General features: G+C 42.3%; 1 protein-coding gene across 14 annotated transcripts in view; it reads left to right on the top strand.

Moving 5' to 3' along the window:
- HDAC4 (histone deacetylase 4) overlaps window positions 1–22,638 on the top strand; it is a 277,057-nt gene that overhangs the window by 190,235 nt on the left and 64,184 nt on the right. For 9 of the 14 annotated variants that reach the window (XM_064159879.1, XM_064159896.1, XM_064159913.1 and 6 more), the window contains 5 exons: window positions 5,479–5,619; window positions 8,718–8,830; window positions 14,033–14,149; window positions 14,242–14,440; window positions 17,758–17,987. In XM_064159879.1, coding sequence (XP_064015949.1) covers window positions 5,479–5,619; window positions 8,718–8,830; window positions 14,033–14,149; window positions 14,242–14,440; window positions 17,758–17,987 — 800 coding nt within the window. The remainder of the gene's footprint in view (window positions 1–5,478; window positions 5,620–8,717; window positions 8,831–14,032; window positions 14,150–14,241; window positions 14,441–17,757; window positions 17,988–22,638) is intronic. The other 5 variants (XM_064159954.1, XM_064159937.1, XM_064159974.1 and 2 more) reach the window with 3 other exon arrangements.

The following is a 22,638-nucleotide window of genomic DNA, read 5'->3' as shown; positions in this document are numbered from 1 at the left end:
TCCAAGCCCTCACGTTCAGGCAGCCAGAGCTCCCTCTGACACAGGCACTGCAGCATTTTGGTTACTGCACAGAAATGGCATGTTTTTTCTCCTAGCTTCTGCAGAGCTCAGTGCTGTTTCAAACGTTTTGTTGGAGAAAATTGCTTGGAGGACCTCATTCTCTCCTTTCTAGTCCTTATCCCCTTCCACATGTCTCTTATCTTCCCTCTCAATACTTTGTACTGTGCAGAGCTGCTGTCTTTATTTAGACTTGGGAAAGGGAAAGACAGACAAGATGTGACATTTCCATGTGTTTATTTTTCTAGTCCAGTTTTGGCTATGCACAGTGGAAACCTTCGTGGTGCTCCGTTACACTGCAATTTTGCCTGGTTTTGTAGTCAGACAAGCAAATAATAGCCAAGCTGTACAGAGTGTCAGTGCTATGTGCTCTGTTTAATGGGCATTAAAGCCATCTTTCTACTGCTGAGATGCTGTGACTACTCAACTTCAGCATGAAAAGTGCCAAATACCAGCCTTTAGTAAGTTTTCATTTCAAAGACAGAGTACTTCACTATATAGCCCTTCTACATAGCATTTGTGACAATACAGAGTTAGGAGAAAAGGAGGAAGATACAGCAAATATCTTTATCTAGCATTTTCTAATTAGGTACCTTTGTTCTTATATGTCTTATTAGAGGAGAAGGTGATGCCATCCAATATGGTACCAAGATCATAAAAAAAGTGGTTTGTTTCTGCAGAAGAACAGACTCTTGTTTCTATTCTTGTTTTTCTTTTTGGTTTGGGAACTTTCTGCTGACACTTTCATCCTGTGGTACTTGTTTCCACTAGGTACAGTTGTGAGACCGTATTGTTCTTGTGCCCCGTCCATGCTGATGCCTATGAGTATTGACAATGAAGAACATCAGCCTCACTTGGGCTTCAGAGCAAGAATGGCAAAATGATTGTTGAGCTTTTTGTTTGACCACGAGTGAACTTTGCTGTGTCCATCTTTACCAGCTTGTCCTTAGTAGATAGGTCATGATCCACTCTTTTTGGAGAGAAGACCACACTGTGCATGTGGAGGAGCAGTAATGAATGTCTGGGATGGTGCCAGACAGGGGGCAAAAAAGCCACAGAGTGGGGAGCAAATGCTCAGCTGCAGAACTTGTGGTTTCTCCTGCGTAAGCAAAAGATAATTTATTAAAATCTGGGGTTGTGCAAATGACCAGTTTCAGGCAGCTGCCTCTCTCCTCCTCTGTTTACCCATGGGGGTACCTGGAACATCAGCAGAGAGACACTAAGTGATGGTGTTGGCCTTTACCTGGCTGATGAGGCTTAGCGTGCAGCTTAAAAATCATACTAAAAGAATAGTAGTCCTTCTTAGTCCCCAGCTGTTGGAATTAATGAGTGCATGAACTAGAATCAGAGTTTTCATGGTGTGTGACTGGCCTTTTTTTTTTCTTCTTCATAAATGTGAATGGTTAATGGGAAAAGGGCAAACTCTGCCCAGTACTTTGTGTTTTTTGACTTACACAGACTTAATGTCAGATTAGTTCAGCAGCTTAGGGGATGCAATTCTAGGAAGAAAACAATGAGAATGACATAAATGTTGAAGAATTGGATTACATGGGACCTGCTGCAATAAATGACATATAAGAGGGGTAGTTTGGGTTGGAGCCTGTGAAAACTAGGGAAGCTTTTGGCTTATGTTCTAGTTACTAGTTTACTCAGAGGAAAACAAAATATTCTTTGTATAAATCCTTATTGTAGGCCAAATTAAGTATGTCACTGCTTAAGAAATCCCACTGGCTTTGTGGAAGCTGACTCAGACTTGGGCGTGGGCTTCACTTGTTTGCTAAACAAGAATCACACTGATTTTGTGATAACAGGCAGTGTTTGTTTAAAAGATTTCACCTTAAGATGTAGAAGACCATAAGCTTAGTCTCCAGTTCTCTGTAGTTTGTGCTAGTTAGCAGTGCTGGGGAGCGAGGCTTTGTTTGTGCATGTTGACACATGGATATTTGCAGTGTAATTGTTGTTGCTGAGAGAACACTGAACCTTTATTGACTGTCTGGTATTGATGGTTAATGTTGCCCAAATTCCTGTTGTATACATTTGAGGGACAGCTCTCTCCACCTGTAAAATATTTTTTTACTTCTATAGTAGTTTAAAAATCATCTGAATAAGCTTAAACTGTTGTGTTGAGTTTTGTAAATGCCTCTGTTGAAAGCTATGTCTTCCACTGGATAGGGCTGGGTTATAGGTTGGACTGGATGATCTTGGAGGTCTCTTCCAACCTGGTTGATTCTATGATTCTATGCTGCATGTGGATTCTCTGAATTTCAGACTGTTCTGCACTGCCTATGCTGAATTCTAATTCACCTACTTTGGGGTATACAGCACCCAGTTATATGCATGTAGGGATTATGCTCTCTGAGGTCTTGATGACATGTTAGATTTGAGATTATATCTGAGGGATAAACAACAAAATCAGAGCAAACTAAACAAATGCAGTTCTTTAAATAGACTGTTTGGTGTTTCAATAGTTCATCCTCCAGCTGAGGAAGCAGAAAAAGAAATACAGAGAATAGTTTTGGCTGAAAATAGTTTTGTCTGACAAATGACAATACGCTGCTTCCACCGTAACTTATTCTTGAGGTGTTTTCTCTTTTAAAGCTGCAATTTTCCACATTCAATTTCTTCCTCTTACATGGAAGGATGTTTTTTATTGTGGCTTCACATACAGGACATATCTGGTTGTGTTAGTTAATCATGACCCCAGAGCTTTTGTTTCCCTGCCCACTTTTAAGCTGTTTCTAGCCAATTCATTCTCCATGTTTGAAAGCTCCACAATTACTTGTCTGTTCCCAGCAGAAAACATACTTCAGACAAACACCATGCAGGATATAAATTACATATTAATAAAGTTTGGGCTGAAGTACAGTTTTTATTGTCATATTTTTCATTGTCAGAAGACAGATACTTTCAACAGCTGTGGCACAGGCTTATATTTCATTGGGTGTTTTGCAGTGCAGATGTATCCAAAGTGGATGCATCAGCATCTAGCTGTGACATGTTCGTATTTGTTCGCTAAAGTCTTGACCGGAGCTTCACGACAGTTACTAATAACTGAGTATTTGGAACAAATTAAAGGTAGGAATTAGAGCATGTGAGGTGTGGCACTGAATGTTCATGTTCCCAAAGACTACTTTTAAAATGGTATGGCAACTTGTGTTTTGAAGAGAGCTTTACAAAGTAGCTAGTTGGAGTTTGTGCTTGTATTTCAAGTAGTCCGCTCTTCTAATATTGCCCTGTGAGCAAATGAGAGATTTGAATTCAGTCCCCTGACATTTTATATGCAAATGTCCTGTAAGATGATTCCCTTTTGCTAATGCACTTGATACTGCATTTTAAGCATCTTCTTGAGGAGTCTGACACATTTCTTTTTTATTTCTCCCTTTATCTCTTGCTGGCATTTTTCTGTCCAAAACATGAATGAAAAGTACACTCCCCCAACCCCCTTGTTTTTCCCCCTTCAAAAAGTTTCATCAAAGGTCTGTTTTGAAGGCTTAACTATAGACATTTGATCTTGAATTCATCAGCCTTCTGATTTTTGAGCCCTGCAATTAACGTCGTCAGGCTTGATCTTTTACGTGACCCAGTGGTCAAAGCCAACTGCAGGGAAATATCTCTATAGCCAGATTTAGTTAATTCAGATCAGTTTGTAAACCCTGTTTTAATTCTTCTAAAGAAATGTAGATTATTGGCCCTGCAGTGTAGTGAGCCAAGCGTGTCAGTAGTTAATGGTGAGAGCACAGGATTTGCCAGTTCAAAGGAATTAAGCTGCAGAGTTGTTAAGGGGTTGAAGAAGGGAAAAGATTGGGCCAGTTCACAAATCTCATAACTGTCATGAGCCCTCAAGCAGCAAAGCAGATATTTCATGTATACTCAAGAGATCAGAAAGTTTACAGAGAAAATCATCTTGCAGGAGGAATCCTGACTTAAGGCTTCATTACCTTTATAAAAACCTGATAAGCTGGGCCGTGCAAACGTGTTCAGTGTTGCCAGCCACCATTAACTCAAAGTCATTAGGGGTTCCCAGGAGCTTTGCCTTGACTTTCGGAGAAATAAAATCTCAAGATTTTGGTACCACAGAAGATTTCAGGAATGTTCCTGAAGTGTGTGATGCACACAAAGCAAATCAGACTGCGGTCTCAGGAAATACATGGGCACCTGTCCTTGGCAGCCCTGATTTTTCTAAGCATTTGATGTGGCTTTAGATATGGTTTAACTTTGTGACTTTGATGATGCAACAAAGTTGCTCCACAAATAAACCTTCTCCTCCTTGGTGCTGGGTTTGGCCTTGGCTATCATGCCCTTCTTCTTGAGTTGACAGGCTCATCTGACTCCAAAGTGAGTTGTTTTGGGGGAGGTAAACCCGCAGGAAAACATTCACCTGTTTTGGTTGTGGGGTTTGGTTTTCATATTCATATTCCCTCTCCTCTGGTGTACCTTCTTAAGGCAGCTCACCCTGGGGTTGGATGACTCCAAGGGTGTAGAGCTGCCCATTTCAGCAACACATTGCAGATGGTATCTCAGCCCCATGGTGATACTCCATGCTGACCAAACAGCAACATCTTGGCTATCTCACCAATTCCTGTGTTGATGTTTCTGATCCTGTAAGTTAGGTTTATGAGTGTCTTGGAAGCAAGGTAGGCAGAGATGGAAGGGATGTGAATGATACCTTCTGCTAACAGGCTCGAAGAGTTCACAGCAGATTCTAAATCTGTGTCTTCATTTTAGAGAAGATATTGCAGAAGGACTATTATTTTTTAATTAAAATGCTGATGACTTTGATTGCCAGTGAATTCAGGTATCACATAGACAGGGACCTGTTATTATATTAAGTCATCTTTGTTCCAAATGTATGCTGTCAAACGACTGAGTTTGTTTAGGCTTCTGCAAATGCTGAACTGCAACCCAGGCTTTCTGCTGATGGAAAACCTTCCAGAGAAGGGCGACGAGGCTGGTGAGAGGCCTTGAGCACAAGCCCTACGAGGAGAGGCTGAGGGAGCTGGGATTGTTTAACCTGGAGAAGAGGAGGCTCAGGGGTGACCTTATTGCTGTCTACAACTACCTGAGGGGTGGTTGTGGCCAGGAGGAGGTTGCTCTCTTCTCTCAGGTGGCCAGCACCAGAACGAGAGGACACAGCCTCAGGCTGCGCCAGGGGAGATTTAGGCTTGAGGTGAGGAGAAAGTTCTTCACTGAGAGAGTCATTGGACACTGGAATGGGCTGCCCGGGGAGGTGGTGGAGTCGCTGTCCCTGGGGCTCTTCAAGGCAAGATTGGACGTGGCACTTGGTGCCATGGTCTAGCCTTGAGCTCTGTGGTAAAGGGTTGGACTTGATGATCTGTGAGGTCTCTTCCAACCCTGATGATACTGTGATACTGTGAAATAATATTCACCAGAGCACTCTTTGCTTTTCCTTCCTCTGTTCAGCATCTGAACCCAACCTGAAGCTACGATCCAGACTAAAGCAAAAGGTTGCTGAAAGACGAAGCAGCCCCCTCCTGCGCAGAAAAGACGGGCCGGTGGTCACCGCTCTGAAGAAGCGCCCGCTGGACGTCACGGGTGCGTCGGGTAAGCAACGAACACGCGCCGGCCGCCACCTGCTCAGGGAGATGCCTCTTTCCTAAACTAATTTCTGCATCCAATTAATTGTGCAGTCTGGATCTCTCATATGTGTGCCTCTCAGTGCTGGCAAAACCCCTGTCGTGCTGGCAGAGTTCAGCGGTGGGTGATGCAGGTGGGCATCAGTAGCGTTGGGCTGTTGCCTTCCCACCTATAGAGACAGCGTTACCGACTCAAGGAGGTGTTGTCTGTAGTTCAGGCCATCCAGAGACAGGTGTAGCTGTGTCACTAGAGTGCTGCATTTTCCCCCAAGCATTTCTGTGATCCTTCGGCAACAGGTTGCTTAGAGATGAGATTTCTCAATGGCGATCCTGTTGATACCCACAGGGAGGCCATCACTCGTGGCTGCCATCCTCTGGCAGTACATGCGCTATAACCCGTTTGTTCTAGGCTTTGAGCAGTCTGCCGTGGTTCCTTGTTATGTAATTTAATTAAGCTGAAGTTCTAAAACGTGTAAGGCATTTTTTTTATATATATATAAATGATATTTCTGCCTACTTATTTGTCAGTTTCTTGTTGAAAAATACTAGTCCTCTGAGACCGAAGTTTGTAAGGACAGAGCAGAGTAAAGCAGATTATATAGATTACCATAAAGTTAATTCTTAGCACCATCTAGGGATACCTCTGTGTAAGTACCACTGCGTGACAGCTTTCCCAGGCTTGTGTCGCTTTAAGGGCAGTCATCGTTCAAACAGACTCAAAGTGAGGTCTCTTGAGAGAGCCAGGTGGTTTGGGGAGACCCTGGGGCCACTGTGCACCGCTCGGTGTCAGATCCTCTCTGTTTGCGGGGAGAATATTATTCCAACAGCTAAGCATGATTTATATTGGATCTGAAAATCATATTCCCTTTGCTCCTCCTGTACTGCTATTGTCATGTAGCTTTAGGATAAATCGAGCCCTCATGATTGACCCTTTGGTCCCAGTAATACCCTCAGACATGGTAGCGGAAACCCCTACTGCTCAGTGAGTGTGAGCCTGGTTCAGTAACCAGCCTGGAGCCTGGGTAGGAAACTGAGTTCTTACAGTAAGAGGAAACTTATGACTGGAAAAGAAGTTTTAAAACACGTCCCACTTCAGGGAATAAAAGTTAATCTTTGAAGAATACATCTTCCTAGAGTCACAGTTTGAACGTTCCAGGTACTTTTCCTACATTTAGGATGGTATGAATGAGATCTAGTGTGTTGTAGTTAGTGACATGGTCATGGAAAAAACACTCCTATTTTCATGCAGCCAGAAGATTTTTTTGAGAGCACCTAGACTCCCTGACATTGCTTTCCATGGAGAATCGCAGTGTTGCGTGCCCAGCTGGGTGTCACTCAGTGACGAGTTTTCTTGCCAGTGAGGTGCCTTCCCAAATGCACAGCCAACAAAAAACAGTGCAGTTTTCTTTTTTTTTTTCCCTTTACAGGTACTTCCAGCAAAGTAGCAAAGGTCAAAATTTCAAAACACTACACACAGAATAGTGCCACAAAGGAAGGAATTCTTTTTAAAGCCCCAAAATTATAACAACTGACTCATTTCTCCTGGGATACCCTAGAGTAATTATGCGACTGCTGCAGCCTGAACTGCTGCAGCTGCTGGGAGATTCTTCTTGGGCACATTCTGTATGTGGGAAAGAGGAAAGTTCAGGAAAAAAAAAATAATGTTATTTACCTTCCAAACTAAAAGGAGAAATGCTGGAAGCTGTGCTACACTCCAGGTGAAAGACCTTCTGAGAGAAGTCTTCTGGCTGTTGCAATTTCATGAACTGTTTCTGTTTGTCATTATTGCTGTATCATTAATGGCTTTGATTTCACACTGGGTATATCCATGGTTCTGGTTAGTGAGTCCATAAGGAATATGCTGATAAAATATACAAGGTTGAGAGGATTTTCTGAGAGTTCAGGTGCTGACAGAATTACTCTGAAGAATTAACTCTGCCTTGCATCTTTGCAACGTCTTTTACTCTCTGAGTGGAGAAGGCTTACCAAAATTTAAAAAAAAGAGACAGTGATTTGAAACAAATTTACTGCTTTTTACCCCTGTTTTTTTCTGAGTTTGTGTTAAGTGGTCTTAGCTATGGCCATGCCCAGTTGTCCATCCAGTCCCGTGTCACTCAGCTTTTAAGTCTCTTAAAACTGTTTACTTTGCCATGTTGGCAAAATACCATCCTTGTGAGTTGGTCCTCAAGACGTGTTTAGAAGCTGCTATCCTCGTGAGTCGGTCCTCAGGACGTGTTTAGAAGCTGCTGTCCTCATGAGTCGGTCCTCAGGATGTGTTTAGGAGCTGCTGTCCTCATGAGTCGGTCCTCAGGACATGTTTAGAAGCTGCTGTCCTCATGAGTCGGTCCTCAGGACGTGTTTAGGATCTGCTGTGCTGTCTAAAAGGCTGTCCAAGGCAGAGTTTGTTTCTCTGAGGACCTGGCACACTGTGGGCACATCACAGACCACGAGGATGTTACATTCTCCCACTTTCCTGCACCAGTGTCCTGCTTCAGGATGCCTTTGTTAGAGAAGCAGAGCTCAGCTCTCATGCATGGTCAGCCTGGGGCCTTGGTGCCAGCAGCATATTTCTAGTAAATTCAGATGCAGCAGAAGCTTGCATGGGAAAATGTCAATGCTGGGATGGTTCCCCTGGTTGCTCCAGTGTGAGGTCTGATGCAATACATAGTGAGGGGGTGTCATTAGGGTTATAAGACAAAGAGGGTGGGACAAGCACTGGACAATCTGACACCCTCCAGTTTGTCCTCTTCCATGTCTTTTATTATCTTCCAGTCTTATTTAAAGTTATTAGTACTACTACTAAGTGTATTAATAACTTTATATGAATTCTTATAAGAATTAATGCAGTTCTCCACGAGGAGAAGACATAAATATGGTAAGTAGGTACTTGGAAAGCATTTGAAAGCATTTGTCAGTATTTTAAGAGCCCTGTGAAGATTTGGGACAAAGATGGAGAGGAGGAGGGTTGCTTTTCTTCTAAACAAAACTCAAAGGGTTGTTATCTGTCTAAATACCATCATGGAGATTGGTTGCAATGCTAAAAGTTGTTTTTGGATGTGTTTTTAGACTCTGCATGCAACAGTGCTCCTGGATCTGGTCCCAGCTCTCCAAACAACAGCTCCAATAACATAAGCACCGAGAATGGAATTGCAGGATCAGTCACGAGTATTCAAGCAGAGGTACAGAGCCCTTCTCACTCTGATTTTTAACACTTGGGTTTCTCATCAGTTTTTGCAGAGTTTTAGGAATTTGAGTGTACAAACCAGTGTGCAGCATGCTGAAAAAACCCACCCAGATCGTGACTTGGAGCAGACTTTGGGAATTACATCTCAATCTAGGCTGACAGGATGCATTATCTGTTTATTAAATCTAGTTTGAGCCAGCTTGTGAGCCTGCTTGTGGTAACTCATAGTGGTTTTGCTGCGAGGAGAGAGTAAAAATAATGTGATTTAGCAAGGTAAAGCATGAAGAGTGTTTCCTGGTCAAATGCAAGCATTTAAAATCTGTTCTCAGATATTGTATATGGGGTGAATTTGCTGTGTGTAGTAGGTTAGTCTGGATTAAAGGGGATGAATTTAACCTTTTCTTCCCCACTTAGGCATTTGAAAGCTTGGTGCCTGATGTCATGTGCTGGTTTATAATCCCATAAGCTTTCACTATCACTTGAAGCATCTGCTATGGATGTCAAGGGCAGGGTACTGGGCTATGTAAACAAGTTTAATTCAACACAGCAGCTCCTGGGTTCAGGGTTACTGAAACCCACCATCTTCTAAAGGCAGCTATTGAGGTGTGGGCTGTGTTAACTGGCTTATGTTGTAAGCCTTGTATGTATAAAACCAATGTGATTGTGTTGTTTCACTGCTGCATTTCTTTTTATCCAGTTTACCATTAGTTGTTCTCCTAGCTCTAATGAACTGTCTGAGCTTCAGGATTGTAAAAAAACCTTCACAATTGTGAAAACAGACTTGAACTTGTTCTCCCCAAAATTATCATTTAGAGCTGAAAAGGACTTTTTATAGTATAAATGTAATCCCTTATTGCTTTCTTGGTTTGTACAGGTTTTCACTTTTATTTCTAATGTAGTGTAAGAGCATTTACTATAGGCAAACATGCTTCTACTCACCGCTGCAAATCAGCCAACACATAGCTGCATCCACTCCAGACTTACTGTACACCTTACAAGGCTTAGAAAATTCTTCTTAAAGTGGTGCAAAGTGGAGTCTTTGCTTGATACTGGGAGTGTAAAGAGCTACAGCTTTTGAGATGCACACTGATCACTTAATAGCTCAGAGCAGACGTGGAAAAAGTTATCTGCCATACGGGATTATAGATCAGATTTTCAGAGCTGAGGACTGGCTGAGCCAAAGGCACATCTTGGGTACATTTGTGTTAGACCCAGGAAGACTAGCACTGAGTTCCCACTTTTTCTGATGCAGGAGCTGTCAATCTTGTCTAAACTTAGCAAACTGCAAATCCCCAGTTACTGCTGGTGGAAAAACTAGAGGATTCAACAATTTCTTGTGATATAAACAGAACAGGTAGCTTCTTGCAAGTTAGTGTTAGCTCCTGCAGGTGGAGGTGAAGCTGTAATGTTCACCTTAGCCATTCTGTGTTTCAAATAAATAATCTGAACTAATCATAAAATCATTTGTGTATCATCTGTGATTGAACTGCTGATAAAATGGACACAGGCTGCAAGAAAAACTCTTTTCATCAGCTATTTTTAATGCAGCGAATTTGAAGCTTAGGCTGAGGCATGAGTGGCAGAAAAAGTCCCTGTATTGCCAAAGTCTTTCCTTTTCATCTGTGCCTCTTCTGCAGCTGTACCATGATGGGTAATTCATATGCTGCTGCATGCAAGGAAAGAAGAATTTTCATCTAGAATTTTAACGCGAACATCATACCCTCTCCAAAATCACCTATGCAGAAAGAAGGAAGAGAATCTGGTTTTTCATTTCCCTGAAAATAATATCTGGAAGATTTTTTTCACCTTTTTTGTAAAATAGGGAAAAAAAATCACATACAAATGATTGTGCAGTTTCAGTTTTGAAACTGCCCAGGACCGTGTTAAGTATATTGGATCGTTACTGTCACAGAACAGAATGAAACATAAATCATTGTGTGATGGCAAACAGGACGTTGATAACCTGTTGCACAAACTGTTCTCCTCCCAGCATTTCAGACATACTTGAACGACTTAGCTAAATATCCTAGACCTTTGCATTTGTTTTGGGAGAAAAATAGCTCTACGCTTTGTTCCAGCATTGCATTTTGTGTGATAACAGCTGATCATGTAGGCTAACTCAGGAAAACTATCTGGGAATGATAGGCTTTGGGTTTCTTTAAAATAGTTGTCATAAAAGTGGTATTACCTGGTAGCCCAAGTGTTGGAGAGTAATTTAATACCAGTTGACCAGGATATCTCATATTCCCACTTTAAAATATTTAGAAATATTTAAATGCCTCTGAAAAAAAAAAAAATGATGTTGTCAACTCTGTTTCTTGCTTACCTCCACGTTTTGCTTTGAATGAGAAGTGTTTAGCTTTTTAGTTTGTTAGGACACCTCTTGAACTGTTGCGGATGTCTCCGAGGTCACGATTTAAGTTTCAGTGTTTACTTTTCGCTGCAGAAAGACTACAGCTCTCTGCTTCCTTTTAAAACAGACAATATCTATTTTGAAACACCGTTTTTTAAATTGAGAACCTCTGAAAGGCAGATGATACTCATTGCCTTCGCAGCTGATGCAAGACCATAGAAAAAGTGCTTGACTGCAAACGAAAATTGTGCGTGTTGAAATTGTTCTCTGCTGTGCAATTCGAAAAGCGATTGTGTACAACCCGTAGATGAGATCTGTGTGTTTAAAGTGATGAAAATGCTGCTAAACACCATATGCTGATAGCAACAAGCTGCTGCGTTTTTCTCCTCTCTGTTTTTAAAACAAATCCCCAGGAGACGGTTCGAAAAACAGCTACAGAGTATTGATCGTTCGTTCAGAGAGAAAATGGATGTAGTTTTGTTTCATTTGTGATACCAGTCAAATATTTCGTTACTCTGCCGACAAGAGCTATCTTATTCTTCATGTGGCGTGCTAACATTATGTAATTTAAATCAAAGCAAAATTGCCAGTAGTGTACAGAATTCCATGAAAGAGGAGGTGTGTGGGTATACGCAATCACATGTCTTTACCAGGTACCATTCAGCAGCAGAATGCTCCCTCCGAATTAGCAGAGCTCCAAATTATCTGCAAAGGCTTCTTCAGCTAAGACTCTATTTGGGGTATTTTATCTTGGTGCTTCATTTGTTTCTATCCAAGCACTTCTTAGATGGTGTTAGGAAGAAAAGGCACTAAGGCGATGCAGAAATGGCTGAAACTGTGCCAGGGCAGGGTTAGGCTGGAGAGGAAGAAAGGTTTCTTTGGTGCTAGAGTGGTCAGGGACTGGCAGAGGCTGCCCAGGGAGGTGGTGGAGTGCCCATGGCTGGAGGTGCTGCAGAAAGCTGTGGCCATGGCACCTGGGGCCAGGGTTTGGTGACCATGGTGGGGCTGGGTTGCTGGTTGGACTGGGTGAGCTTGGAGAGCTTTTCCAACCAAAACGGTTCCATGACTCTATGATATGTAGTGGCCATGGTGGGGTTGGGTTGCTGGCTGGGCTGGATGATCTCAGAGGTCTTTTCCAGCTGAAACAGTTGTCTGATGTCTGTCTGATGCCTCCTTCAGGGCAGTAAATTGCCGACTGAGATCTTAAAACAGGTTTGCTCTTTTTACAGATGTACTCATTTGTAAATATGTTTTCAGTAAGCTCGAATGTTGTTGATGGAAGCATGAGAAGGCAGAGGGGAGTTGCAAACAAATAATTCTGCAGGTGAAATTCTGCACAAAGTAGTATGAGAACTAGCTAACTTTGTTGGACAGTTGGAATCTCAAGAGGGTTGGACACAGGGAGGATGACTGGCAAGTTAGTGGCACATGGAAGAATGAATTTGAGAATCATAGAATCAACCAGGTTGGAAGAGCCCTCCAAGATCATCCAGTCCAACCTATCCACCAGCCCTATCCAGTCAACTAGACCATGGCACTAAGAAGTAGCCCCATCCCTGATAACAGTGGCAAATGTGATCATGGGAAAGCTTTACTCCTCTTGTCCTCCTTTCACAAGCAGCACTAACCTAAAGTGCAGAGGTAGGGTGTCCTGTTAAAGCTGTCAGCTGCTCCAGTTAAATTGCCATTAACCAGGAAGGCAGAATCTTGAGGACTGTTCTATAGAAAATGTTTGGGTTTCAATATTAGTCCTTGTCTACTTTTTGTCTTTTTTTTTCCCCTAATAGGTTGCTGCAGATTTGTTTGTTTTAATTTTCCCCTTTGAGGGAGAAAAACAGTTTTTTTTATTATCCAGAGCTGGCCCAGCCCTGCAACCAAGGAAATAACTTGCAAAGTCTTGTTGCCTACAGGACAATGATTTCAAATCTGAAATGTATAAAGTCATGCTTCAGATCTCTGCTACGTTGATACAGATTGTTCCATAGTGTAATAAAAAGTTAATCATAATCCCTTTTTTCACAATTGCACCTGAGTTAAATAGTAGAAATTCTATAGAAAGCCTTTTTGAAACCTGAATTCCATTTTGGTTAAGTTGGAAAATCACCTGCAGGGAATTCAGGATGATTAGAACACTTGTTTCCTAACATTTTATTGTAATTTTTTTGTAGTGGGTTTTCTAATGCATACTTCAATCTTGTTTTGAAATTAAAGGTATTTTTTCTTAAGCATTTCTGCTTTAAATGGCCATAAGATAGTTCAGTAAATCTTGTGTTTCTCCCTGAAACTCAGGAAGTAGGAACATAACTATGCAACCTTAAAGCTTTTTGATGAAATTTTGAAGTCTGATTTAAGCTAAAGCACACTAGTAAATAGCATAAATTGTCTGTGATTGCTAAAGTGAACAACAGCCTTTGTAATGCCGATTTTTGTAGGATAATCTGTTTCAGCTTTGAAAGGGCAAGTGTTTCAGAAGGAGAAGTAAGCTGTTACATCTTTACAGAAACTCTTTGAAGTGACACTGCATGAAGACTATGTGGAAGCAGAGTACTGGTGAGGATGTGTGGGTGATCTTTAGTCTCCAGGAAAGGTCTCTCCATTAAGTCTGTGATGCTGGTGGCAGTTGCAGAGTGAGGTCATCTCGGAGTCGGTTATCCTGGGCTTGTCACCGCCGTGTGGCCATTACAGCAGCCTGTAGGGTATGCACCGAGTTTGTGCTTGTTTAGGCTGGATCTGATGCTCAGCATAACTCTGTCGTTGAGTATTTCCAACAGCAGGTGTAATGTGTCCTTGATCCAATCTGTAGATGCTCTCTCACCAGGACAATGTTCTTGATTTTGTTTCCAGACCAGCCTGGCTCACAGACTTGTGAATCGCGAGGGCTCAGTAACACAGCTTCCTCTCTACACATCTCCTTCTTTGCCCAACATCACGCTAGGCCTGCCTGCAACTGGCCCTTCCAGTGTAAGTGGTCGGCGGGGGGGGGATGCAGCCTTGGAAATGTTACTTGCACTGAATTATCCCTTAATCCGTTGCACCACCTGTTGCCTTTGCAGGGAGGATCAGCACAGCAGGATGCGGAGAGACTTGCTATCCCAACCTTACAGCAGCGGATCTCTTTATTTCCTGGCACTCACCTCACTCCTTACTTGAGCACTACAACGTTGGAAAGAGATGGGGGAACTGCACATAACCCTCTTCTGCAACACATGGTCTTACTGGAACAGCCAGCTGCACAAACGTCCTTAGTCACAGGTGAGTGTGCTGCAGCTGATGTCCAAAACTCAGTCCCAGCTGGGAAAAGAAAGCAAGGGACATCTGTTGGGTTTTTGTAAAGTCTGTCTCTTGTACAAAAGAAGTACTGCATCAGCTATATATTCTGTAGGTAGCCTTTGGGATGGGTTCATTGGTACGTTGGATAGGGGTGACACTTGCAAAATCAGAGGCTGCCCACCTCATCCAGAGGTAGAGGGAAGTTGCTTCGTCACTTCGGCAACATGAAAGCCAATCGTATTTCCTTCCAGAAGCACAGCGTAAGCCTGTAGGTCACGGTTTAAAACTATATTGTCAGAGTTCCACTTTAGTTAACCACTTCAGATTAAAGTGGAGACAAAAACATTGTGTCTTATGATTACCCTTCCTGTTTATCACAGATGGTTTCTAGTCCGTATATGAAAGGCACGCATTTACAAAATCACAGATGAAAACGCTTGCTTTTCATCATTATTATAAATGGCAAAATCAACTGCATTCAAACAGATTGTATTTGTTTGTGTATGTTGCATTTTCAGTATGCTAATTGCTTTGAATCACTCTCTGTGTCATATTTTCAGCACTAAGTACCTGTGGGAAGGCGTATTTCTATAAATAGGGTTGATTCAAAGCAATAATCTCCGTTAGGATGCGGTTCTGGTTTGCAGTGTGTAATGCTGGGACAAAGGATGTTCTGCGTAAGTTAGAGACACGTTGATTTTTCTTTCATTTCATTTCTAAGGGAAACTCTTGGGAGATGTCGACCACTGAAGCATTGCAGCATGGCTCCCTGGTTTGGCTTGTGTCTGGTTTTGTATTCAAATCCCAGGAATGAATATACGTCAGGTCGTGATAAGCTTTTAAAGCACGGATGTATGGGGGAAGCTGAAACGTATGAGTGTGGTGTTTAGCCAGCCCTCTCAGGGCCGTGAGATAGTGTGCCCAAATTCCTTGAACCTCCACATCATTTTCTGTTGCTGCCTCCTGCCACAGTTGCTGTGGCACGACAGGATTGCCTAGAGTCATGACATGGCTATTCACCAGTTGTTTTTTGCCCAAGGTGTGTTAATGAAGAGCCATTGGAGATGACTTCCCCTCTTACCCTATCACCAAAACTTTCCTCTCTTGGTGCTGGCATAGGAAGAAGTACTGTTCTGTTTCTCTTTGACTTCTCTCGAAGCTTCCCTCAGTTTACAATGTACTGTGTGTGCTTCCAACTGTATTCCTTCTAGTCCACCTGCTACATGTGGTGTTTTCAGAGTGAGTACAGCATGTTATAAACCAACACTTTGGAGAAATAGTCACAATACAACAGAGCACCAAGAAGAAACACATGTTGCAGAAGCAGCAACTGAAGGAGAGCAAGCTAATGCACAGTCTCAAAAGCCCTAAGTGGACTGGCTGCCAAACTGCTGAAGTTAGTACTTCAGCTTCCTTGGGAGCAGAGTAGAGTTTATTGGTATTCTGATGGTAGCCTTCAGCTCTGGAAATTTTCCTGGTGGCTACAAAGTTATCTAGCACAATGACATGCTCTTTCTGTACAGGAAGGTAGACATGACCAGGTTTAGAAAGCTAGAGCAGAATTCCTTAAGTTTACTGTTCCTCTTTGGACAGGTTACTCTAGATACTATCTTTTGTGTTGATATGTCTGTTCCAAGTAGGAACAAAGCATCTGCCTGAAAGGTTTTCACAGGGGGACCTCACTCATTCACTTGGAGGAAGGTAGTCTTCCAAGGCATCCTGTGCAGACTGAATAGGATCCCTTTCTCTGCTGTCTAATTTGAACTTTTGGGAAGAGGAACTGTGCTGTAAGGAAGACAAACTGGTTCTGTCTGATTTATTCATGTATTCATCCACACACAGACGTATGTGTGCGTGTATATATACACACATATGTAAAAGAGTATCTTATTTTATAAATGGTTCTTTTCAGAAAAGCAGAGAGTGGGAGAAACTCAGAAAATCTTTCCTCAAGCAGAGAGGCTATTAAATGAGTCAGGTTCTTCCACATAGGGCGGTTCTGTGAATCAGAGGGGAAAAGAGGTAATGTCCGGAGACAGAAATGTCAAGGTGTTTCTATACTGCTGTATTCAGCTGGCTTCTAGGCAGCTTCTCTCTCTCCTCTGCAAAAGACTGAAGAGAGAGAGAAGACACAATTTTTCTGCCCCTTGAGCTGGGCAGTATTTCTGAATGTTACTGACCACTTGTGCAGTCTTTAGTTTGTTTTATACGGTGACATAAACTAAAAGGGTGTGTGAAGCTTTATCTGTGTTAGGGAGACAGCAGTTCACACCAGTGATGGTTTTCTGTCCCAGAGTATAGGAAACCAAAGTACAGATTTATGCTCAGCTCCTCCACCCTTGGGCTGGGCTTTGTGTTGGGTGTGCCTTCCAAGTCCCAGCCTTCGAAGAAGTATGGGATATTATGTTTTTGGAGAGCAGAGCAAGAACTAAAAAGTTAAAAAGACAAGAGACTGCCTGAAGGCATGCCCTTTCCAGAGCTCAGGTAGGTGTTTCACACTGTAGTCATCAGAGACACTCAAATTGCCAGGGGCATGTGAGTAACACAAGTTATCCAGACAGAAAAGTTCTGAAGTTGCTAGCATTTACACACAGGGCAGTGATGGAAATAATTCCAGCTATTTGTCATCTTGGCCTCTAACTTTCCTTTCTTCTACAGAAATAATGAAGCCTGATGGCTCCCATGTTCCTGAAGTGCTTCATGGACGTGCTTTTTCCTGTGCAAACTTTTATCACGTGGAAGTTTTCATCTCTAGTCATTTTTATGGGGTGTTGTATAGTGCAGCCAAAAGCAGATATGCTTTCCTGTGTGGTCAAGAGTAGGAAGGAGCTTTGTCAGCGTCCATCATCATTCAACATGTCCAGTGAGCATCCTGTATAATTGTTAGGTCCTGTTGAGTGGTGTCATGGGTTGGTGTTTTCCTAGAGATTTCATCTGACATTGCTCCCTGTACCAAGGCAAGCTGAAAGTCTTCAGCTTCTCCATACCACCATGATCTTAGTTTATGTTGTGACATGGAAAAGACTGTAAGGCATCACCCAGAAATGAGGTGCTTTCATAGGGTCACTAAGTAAACAAGCAAATAAGGAATCTAAAAGAAAGTAAAGTATTACTTTATTCAGTGGCAATTAATTGTTATCTATTCTCTTTTAAGGATGCTTCCTCTGTAAATGGCAAGGTGGCTGATTTTAACGATATTTGTCATTGTCTCCATCAGCATTACTCAACAGCCATTTTCTCCCTTCCTTTCTTCTTCCTTTTTTTCTTCTCTGCTGTTTTTTCCTCCATATTATCTTCAGACTGGTATCTTTCAGGACTGCCTCTCCATGCACAGTCTTTGGTTGGTGGAGAACGGGTCTCCCCTTCAATACACAAACTCCGGCAGCATCGCCCACTGGGGCGCACGCAGTCTGCTCCCCTTCCCCAGAACGCCCAGGCCCTCCAGCAGTTAGTGATCCAGCAGCAGCACCAGCAGTTCTTGGAGAAACACAAACAGCAATTCCAGCAACAGCAACTGCACATCAACAAGGTAGGCATGACACTTCTAAAGTCTTTCCTTCTGACACAGCAGTACTTTGAACTCTGGGTGACACTGTTTCAGAGTTTCTTATGCGGTGCTGTGTGTGGTCTTAACCTCCATAACCCAACTGACCTTCATCCTTGCACCTTTTTTTCATGATATACATCAACAAGGACGTGGGCATCCATTACCTAGGTGAGGATCAATGCATGTATTGCCAACAGTGGAAAGGCAGCACGCTTCAAATCCTGGCTTTCCAGTAATACTTTTTGAAGTTGTCATTGCTGCCATTCATCCACATCAGGATCTTTTGTCAGCTCCGTTACAAAAAAAGGAAAATGCTGTCAGGGAACATGGGGAAAATACCTAATAGTCAGCTTCAAAACGAGATGGAGGAGTAAGATAGATTTGAGAACAAAATTAAAAGTGAGGAATTTCAGATGTGACAACACCAGGAGATAATTCAAACTGAAGATATTCAGGTTACTAACACATTTTTCACTGGAATTACCTTTGGAAAGAGACGAAACACTGTCACAATCGCCAGATTCTCTAAAGGGTGGTTCTGTATAAAGCATGGCAGAATCTTATCCATTTCTTCCCCTGAAAATGAGGACAGTATTGCTCTGTGTCCCGCAGAGGTTGTTTTGAAGATTAATTAGATGCAAGTACAAAATCTGCTTTGAGGAATGCAGGCTCTATGTTTATTATCTCACTTTGTGTAAATCAATTGAGAGAACATCAGATGAAGGCTGCAGAGCACAATTCATCAGTGCACAGGTTTTGCAATTGCCGCATAGCCAAAATCATCTATCTGGGCATCCCAGTGTTACAGCAAAGCTGAAACAAAGCTGCTTTGAGGTGACTGCGGTGAGTATGCTTTAAAAAAGACAAAAACTGTCTTGATGTTTCAGCCTAGGGCAAGGTAAGCACATCTTTTAAGTGCAACAGGTCTGATCACAAGTGGTATGAAGATGAAGCTGTGATGTTTCACCCCAGCTGAGGTTTTCTCCCAGGATTTCAGAAGGCACAGTCTGTTGCTAGATTTGTAATATGAAAAGTCTGTTGCAGAGTGGGGAAATCAGTCATAATCAGTGTGATATTTTTCAGATTGATTTGTATGGTTTTTGAGGCTTTCTAAAGACTTTTCTCAAGAAGTTCCAAGCATATCCAGTAGCAAGTTTCAGGCAGTTCATTGGCAGACAGATCTCTCAGATTGCTGCAGTTTAATTTATGGTGGAGGTCTCTCCAAATATTTTCAGTGTTACAGTCCTATGAGAAAATACAACTACCAAGAGCTGGGTGTTAAAAAAAACAAAAAACACAACAGAAAACCACCACACAACCTCTTAAAACTTTGTTTATAGACTCGAGCTAAGGCAGGATGATTACACAAGTTACTGACGTCAATCCTGTACTTCTGGAGAGCTGCCACCGCACACTCTGTGTGCCAGCCCTGGACCTCATTCAGCCCTGCACACCGGGGTGGTGAGGAACTGCTGCTGCCATAAAAATTTTCTCTTTACCCCCCTCCAAACACACTTCATGACCAGGATCGCAGGGCCCTAGGTAGAGTTTCTTTGTTCAGAAATAAATGTCAGCTGGGCGGTTTGTTTGTTTGAGGCTCTGAAGGCTTTTCCGTTGCCAGCGCTTGCAAGCGTCCAAAGGCTTTGCCGTGACGTACCCGCTGAACTCATTCAGACTTTCACTTGGACCTCCCAGGAGCTGGAGAGCGTGTGCAACTGGAGCCGAGCAAGTCCTCCCACAGCACTCTGAATTTCAGCTTTGTTAGAGCTGTGATCTGTCGTATCCAGAGCAGGGGCAGGCGGGGAGGGGGAAGTGCAATTAAACCCATTGCACGGAGGTGATTCCTCTGTGCTTGATTTATGTAAGTAATGAGTTGAAATGGTTTGGGTCGGAGCGCTGTATGCGTGTGGCAAATTTACCCCGTGGGATTGCGTCCAAGTGCTGACATGGAAAAAGATTTTTCCCAGATGCATGGATATTTTAAGACCCTCGTGTGTGGAAAAGTTAAGGGCACAACTAAAAATAATGCAATAGATTGCTGCCTTTTAACTATTCACAGAACTGACAGCAATGTCTGTTCGGGTTGTGTTGAATTTCTTGTAAATAACACAAGGCTGCTTTCAATTGCTTGTGATTTTTCCAAACTTTAAGATTTTTTTTTGCCTTAAGTTTTCCCTGGTAGGTGTCTACCTCAAATGAAGTTTTTGAGAAGGGTGCAGCCAAAACAAGTCTTCCTATTTCCAAGAGGGTGGCTAAGGAGAAATATGTTGGTTTGCTCCCGATTAAACATAATAATCATCATTTAGAGGATTTGGCTGTGAAGCCTTGGTGCCTGGGGCTTTGGAGCAGTAACTTGGAATTGGACAAATAAGGACAGACTCATAGAATGCTTTGGGTTGTGAAGGGAGTTTTAAAGGTCGTGTAGTCCAACCTTGTTCCAGTGATCAGAGACATCGTACACTAGAGGAGGTTGCTCAGAGCCCCTTCCAACCTGACCTCAACTGGGGCTTCTACTGCCGCGCTGGGCAACTTATTCAGCCAGTGTTTCACCACCCTCAGTATAAAAGCTTTCTTCTTTATATCTAGTCTAAAGCTCCCCTCTCTTAATTTCAGTCCTTGGTCTGCTGCACTCAGCAGTAAACTGGGGATCATGTGAGCATTTCAAAGTGTGTGGTCATCCTGTTTGGGAGCCAACTCACTGATAGGGACTTCCCTAGCTCACTGCAGGGCTCTGTGTGGAAAATGGAGGTCCCAGCCCTGCTCACCTGGTGTTCATGTTGTCACCTGATGGTGGCATATTGCACTTGTTTCAAAGAGAGGAGAAAACCACACTCAAAAGCCACCACCTGCATTGAGCAGATCCAGCCAGTGAGCAGCTTCCAGCAGCACATTCATCCTCTCCATGTCTTTTACAGGACAACTAAATGGGACTGCCAGCTGTGGAGGTATGTTTTCACACTTAAGGCATGTAATCTTAAAATCAAAACCCCCATCCAGTGCATAGTTTGACCATAATCTATGCCTTGGGTGCACATTTGATGGCATGGAACAGCTCCACTCCCTTCCTGCCATTGAGTAACTGTGAACGCAGATGATAAAATATTATATGCTACTGTCTGAGTGCTCTGAGTGATGATCACACTATAAAATGACATTAAACAACATTCTAGATAAGAATTGGGGACTCTTCAGGCTAGGGACAAGAAGGCTCAAAGGTGACTTAAAGGGGACCTACAGAAATGGTGGTGAAGGTAGTGTAGTGGTAGAGCGAGGGATAACCATTTTAAACTGAAAGATGGTGGGTTTAGATGAGATGTAAGGAAGAATTTTTTTACTGTAAGAGTGGTGAAGCATTGGAATGGGTTGCCCAGAAAAGTCATCGATGCCACATCCCTGAAGATATTCAAGGCCAAGTTGGATGAGACTTTGAGCAACCTGGTCTAGCAGAAGGTGTCCATCGTGACAGGATGGTGGAACTAAATGATCTTTAAAGTCCTTTCCAACCCAGACCATTCTACAAAGAACAGATACATCACATCTAGTAGAAAAATCAGGCACCAACTGTGTGAAATTTTGCAAGCAAAGAAATGCAGCTCTTTTTTGCCTTCTGAAGCATCCCATAGAGAAATGATCAATTCCTTGTTCCTCCCTTTATTGCGACTTGACATTGTTATGATTTGTTTTTCCTTTTCCATCTTCATATTTCAGAGATGTAGATAAGAGATGTTGCCAGCTGTGTCTTTTAAAAATGCTTTTGACTAGAGATGTAGTTTCTTCTGTGCTGTAGTAGTTAACTGTCCAAGGCTAGAGAGACAGTGCTTTTGACAGAGTTTTACAGTGGCAGGGTGTGATAGATAGAAGAAACTGTGTTTGAAACTAGAAAATAGAGGAGTAACCTCATTGAGAAGGAAACCAGAGCTAATTAAGGGAAGGAGAATATATTTATGATGCATTGTGTAGTTGTTTGCTGTTTCAGATACATTCATAAGCATTTTCAATGCTATGTTAACTTTGAAGTCATTCCCTCGCACTTTTATGACCCTAAATTTTCTTAAATTGCACAAATGTGTTAATAAAATAGCAAAAATGAAGATTTTTAGGGAATCTTAATGAGCTTGGCATGGACATACTCATCTATTATATGGAATATGTTCATAACAAACTGTTTCTTTGTGAAATTGTCCCTTAAGAAGAATGAAGTTGCAGCAGCTGGAACAAGTGACATACCAAGAGATTCACTTTGTAATAGGAGAGCAAACTCAATGTTTGAAATGTCCTTGTCAGTGACCACTTGAACTTTCAACCTTCATTGTTTTAATTCTTACATTTTTGTGGAGTTGGAATAATTTAAAACTTCTAGGGAATTACATTGCTTTACATTGCTTTTCATTTCCATTTGATTTGACAAGGACATTGTAAGTTATTTTCCCAGCAGTTACGTTTTGTAGTTCATAAGTTCAAAAAGTATTAAGTTCAAAGCACAAGACCTTCAACCCCAGAAGAGAAGTAGCAAAAGATGGTTTAGGAGGATTTACTTATCTTTAAAGCAGACTATATTCATCAAGCCTAAGAGGTCTTCAAGAAAATTAATGGAAGAACTACCTTTAGGTTAATGTGGTTTTGTTATCTAATG

Source organism: Pogoniulus pusillus, chromosome 2 (genome assembly GCF_015220805.1).
Source record: "Pogoniulus pusillus isolate bPogPus1 chromosome 2, bPogPus1.pri, whole genome shotgun sequence".
NCBI classification, from domain to species: Eukaryota; Metazoa; Chordata; class Aves; order Piciformes; family Lybiidae; genus Pogoniulus; species Pogoniulus pusillus.
Note: the sequence above shows the minus strand (reverse complement) of the source record. Positions and strands in the feature narration are given on the sequence as shown.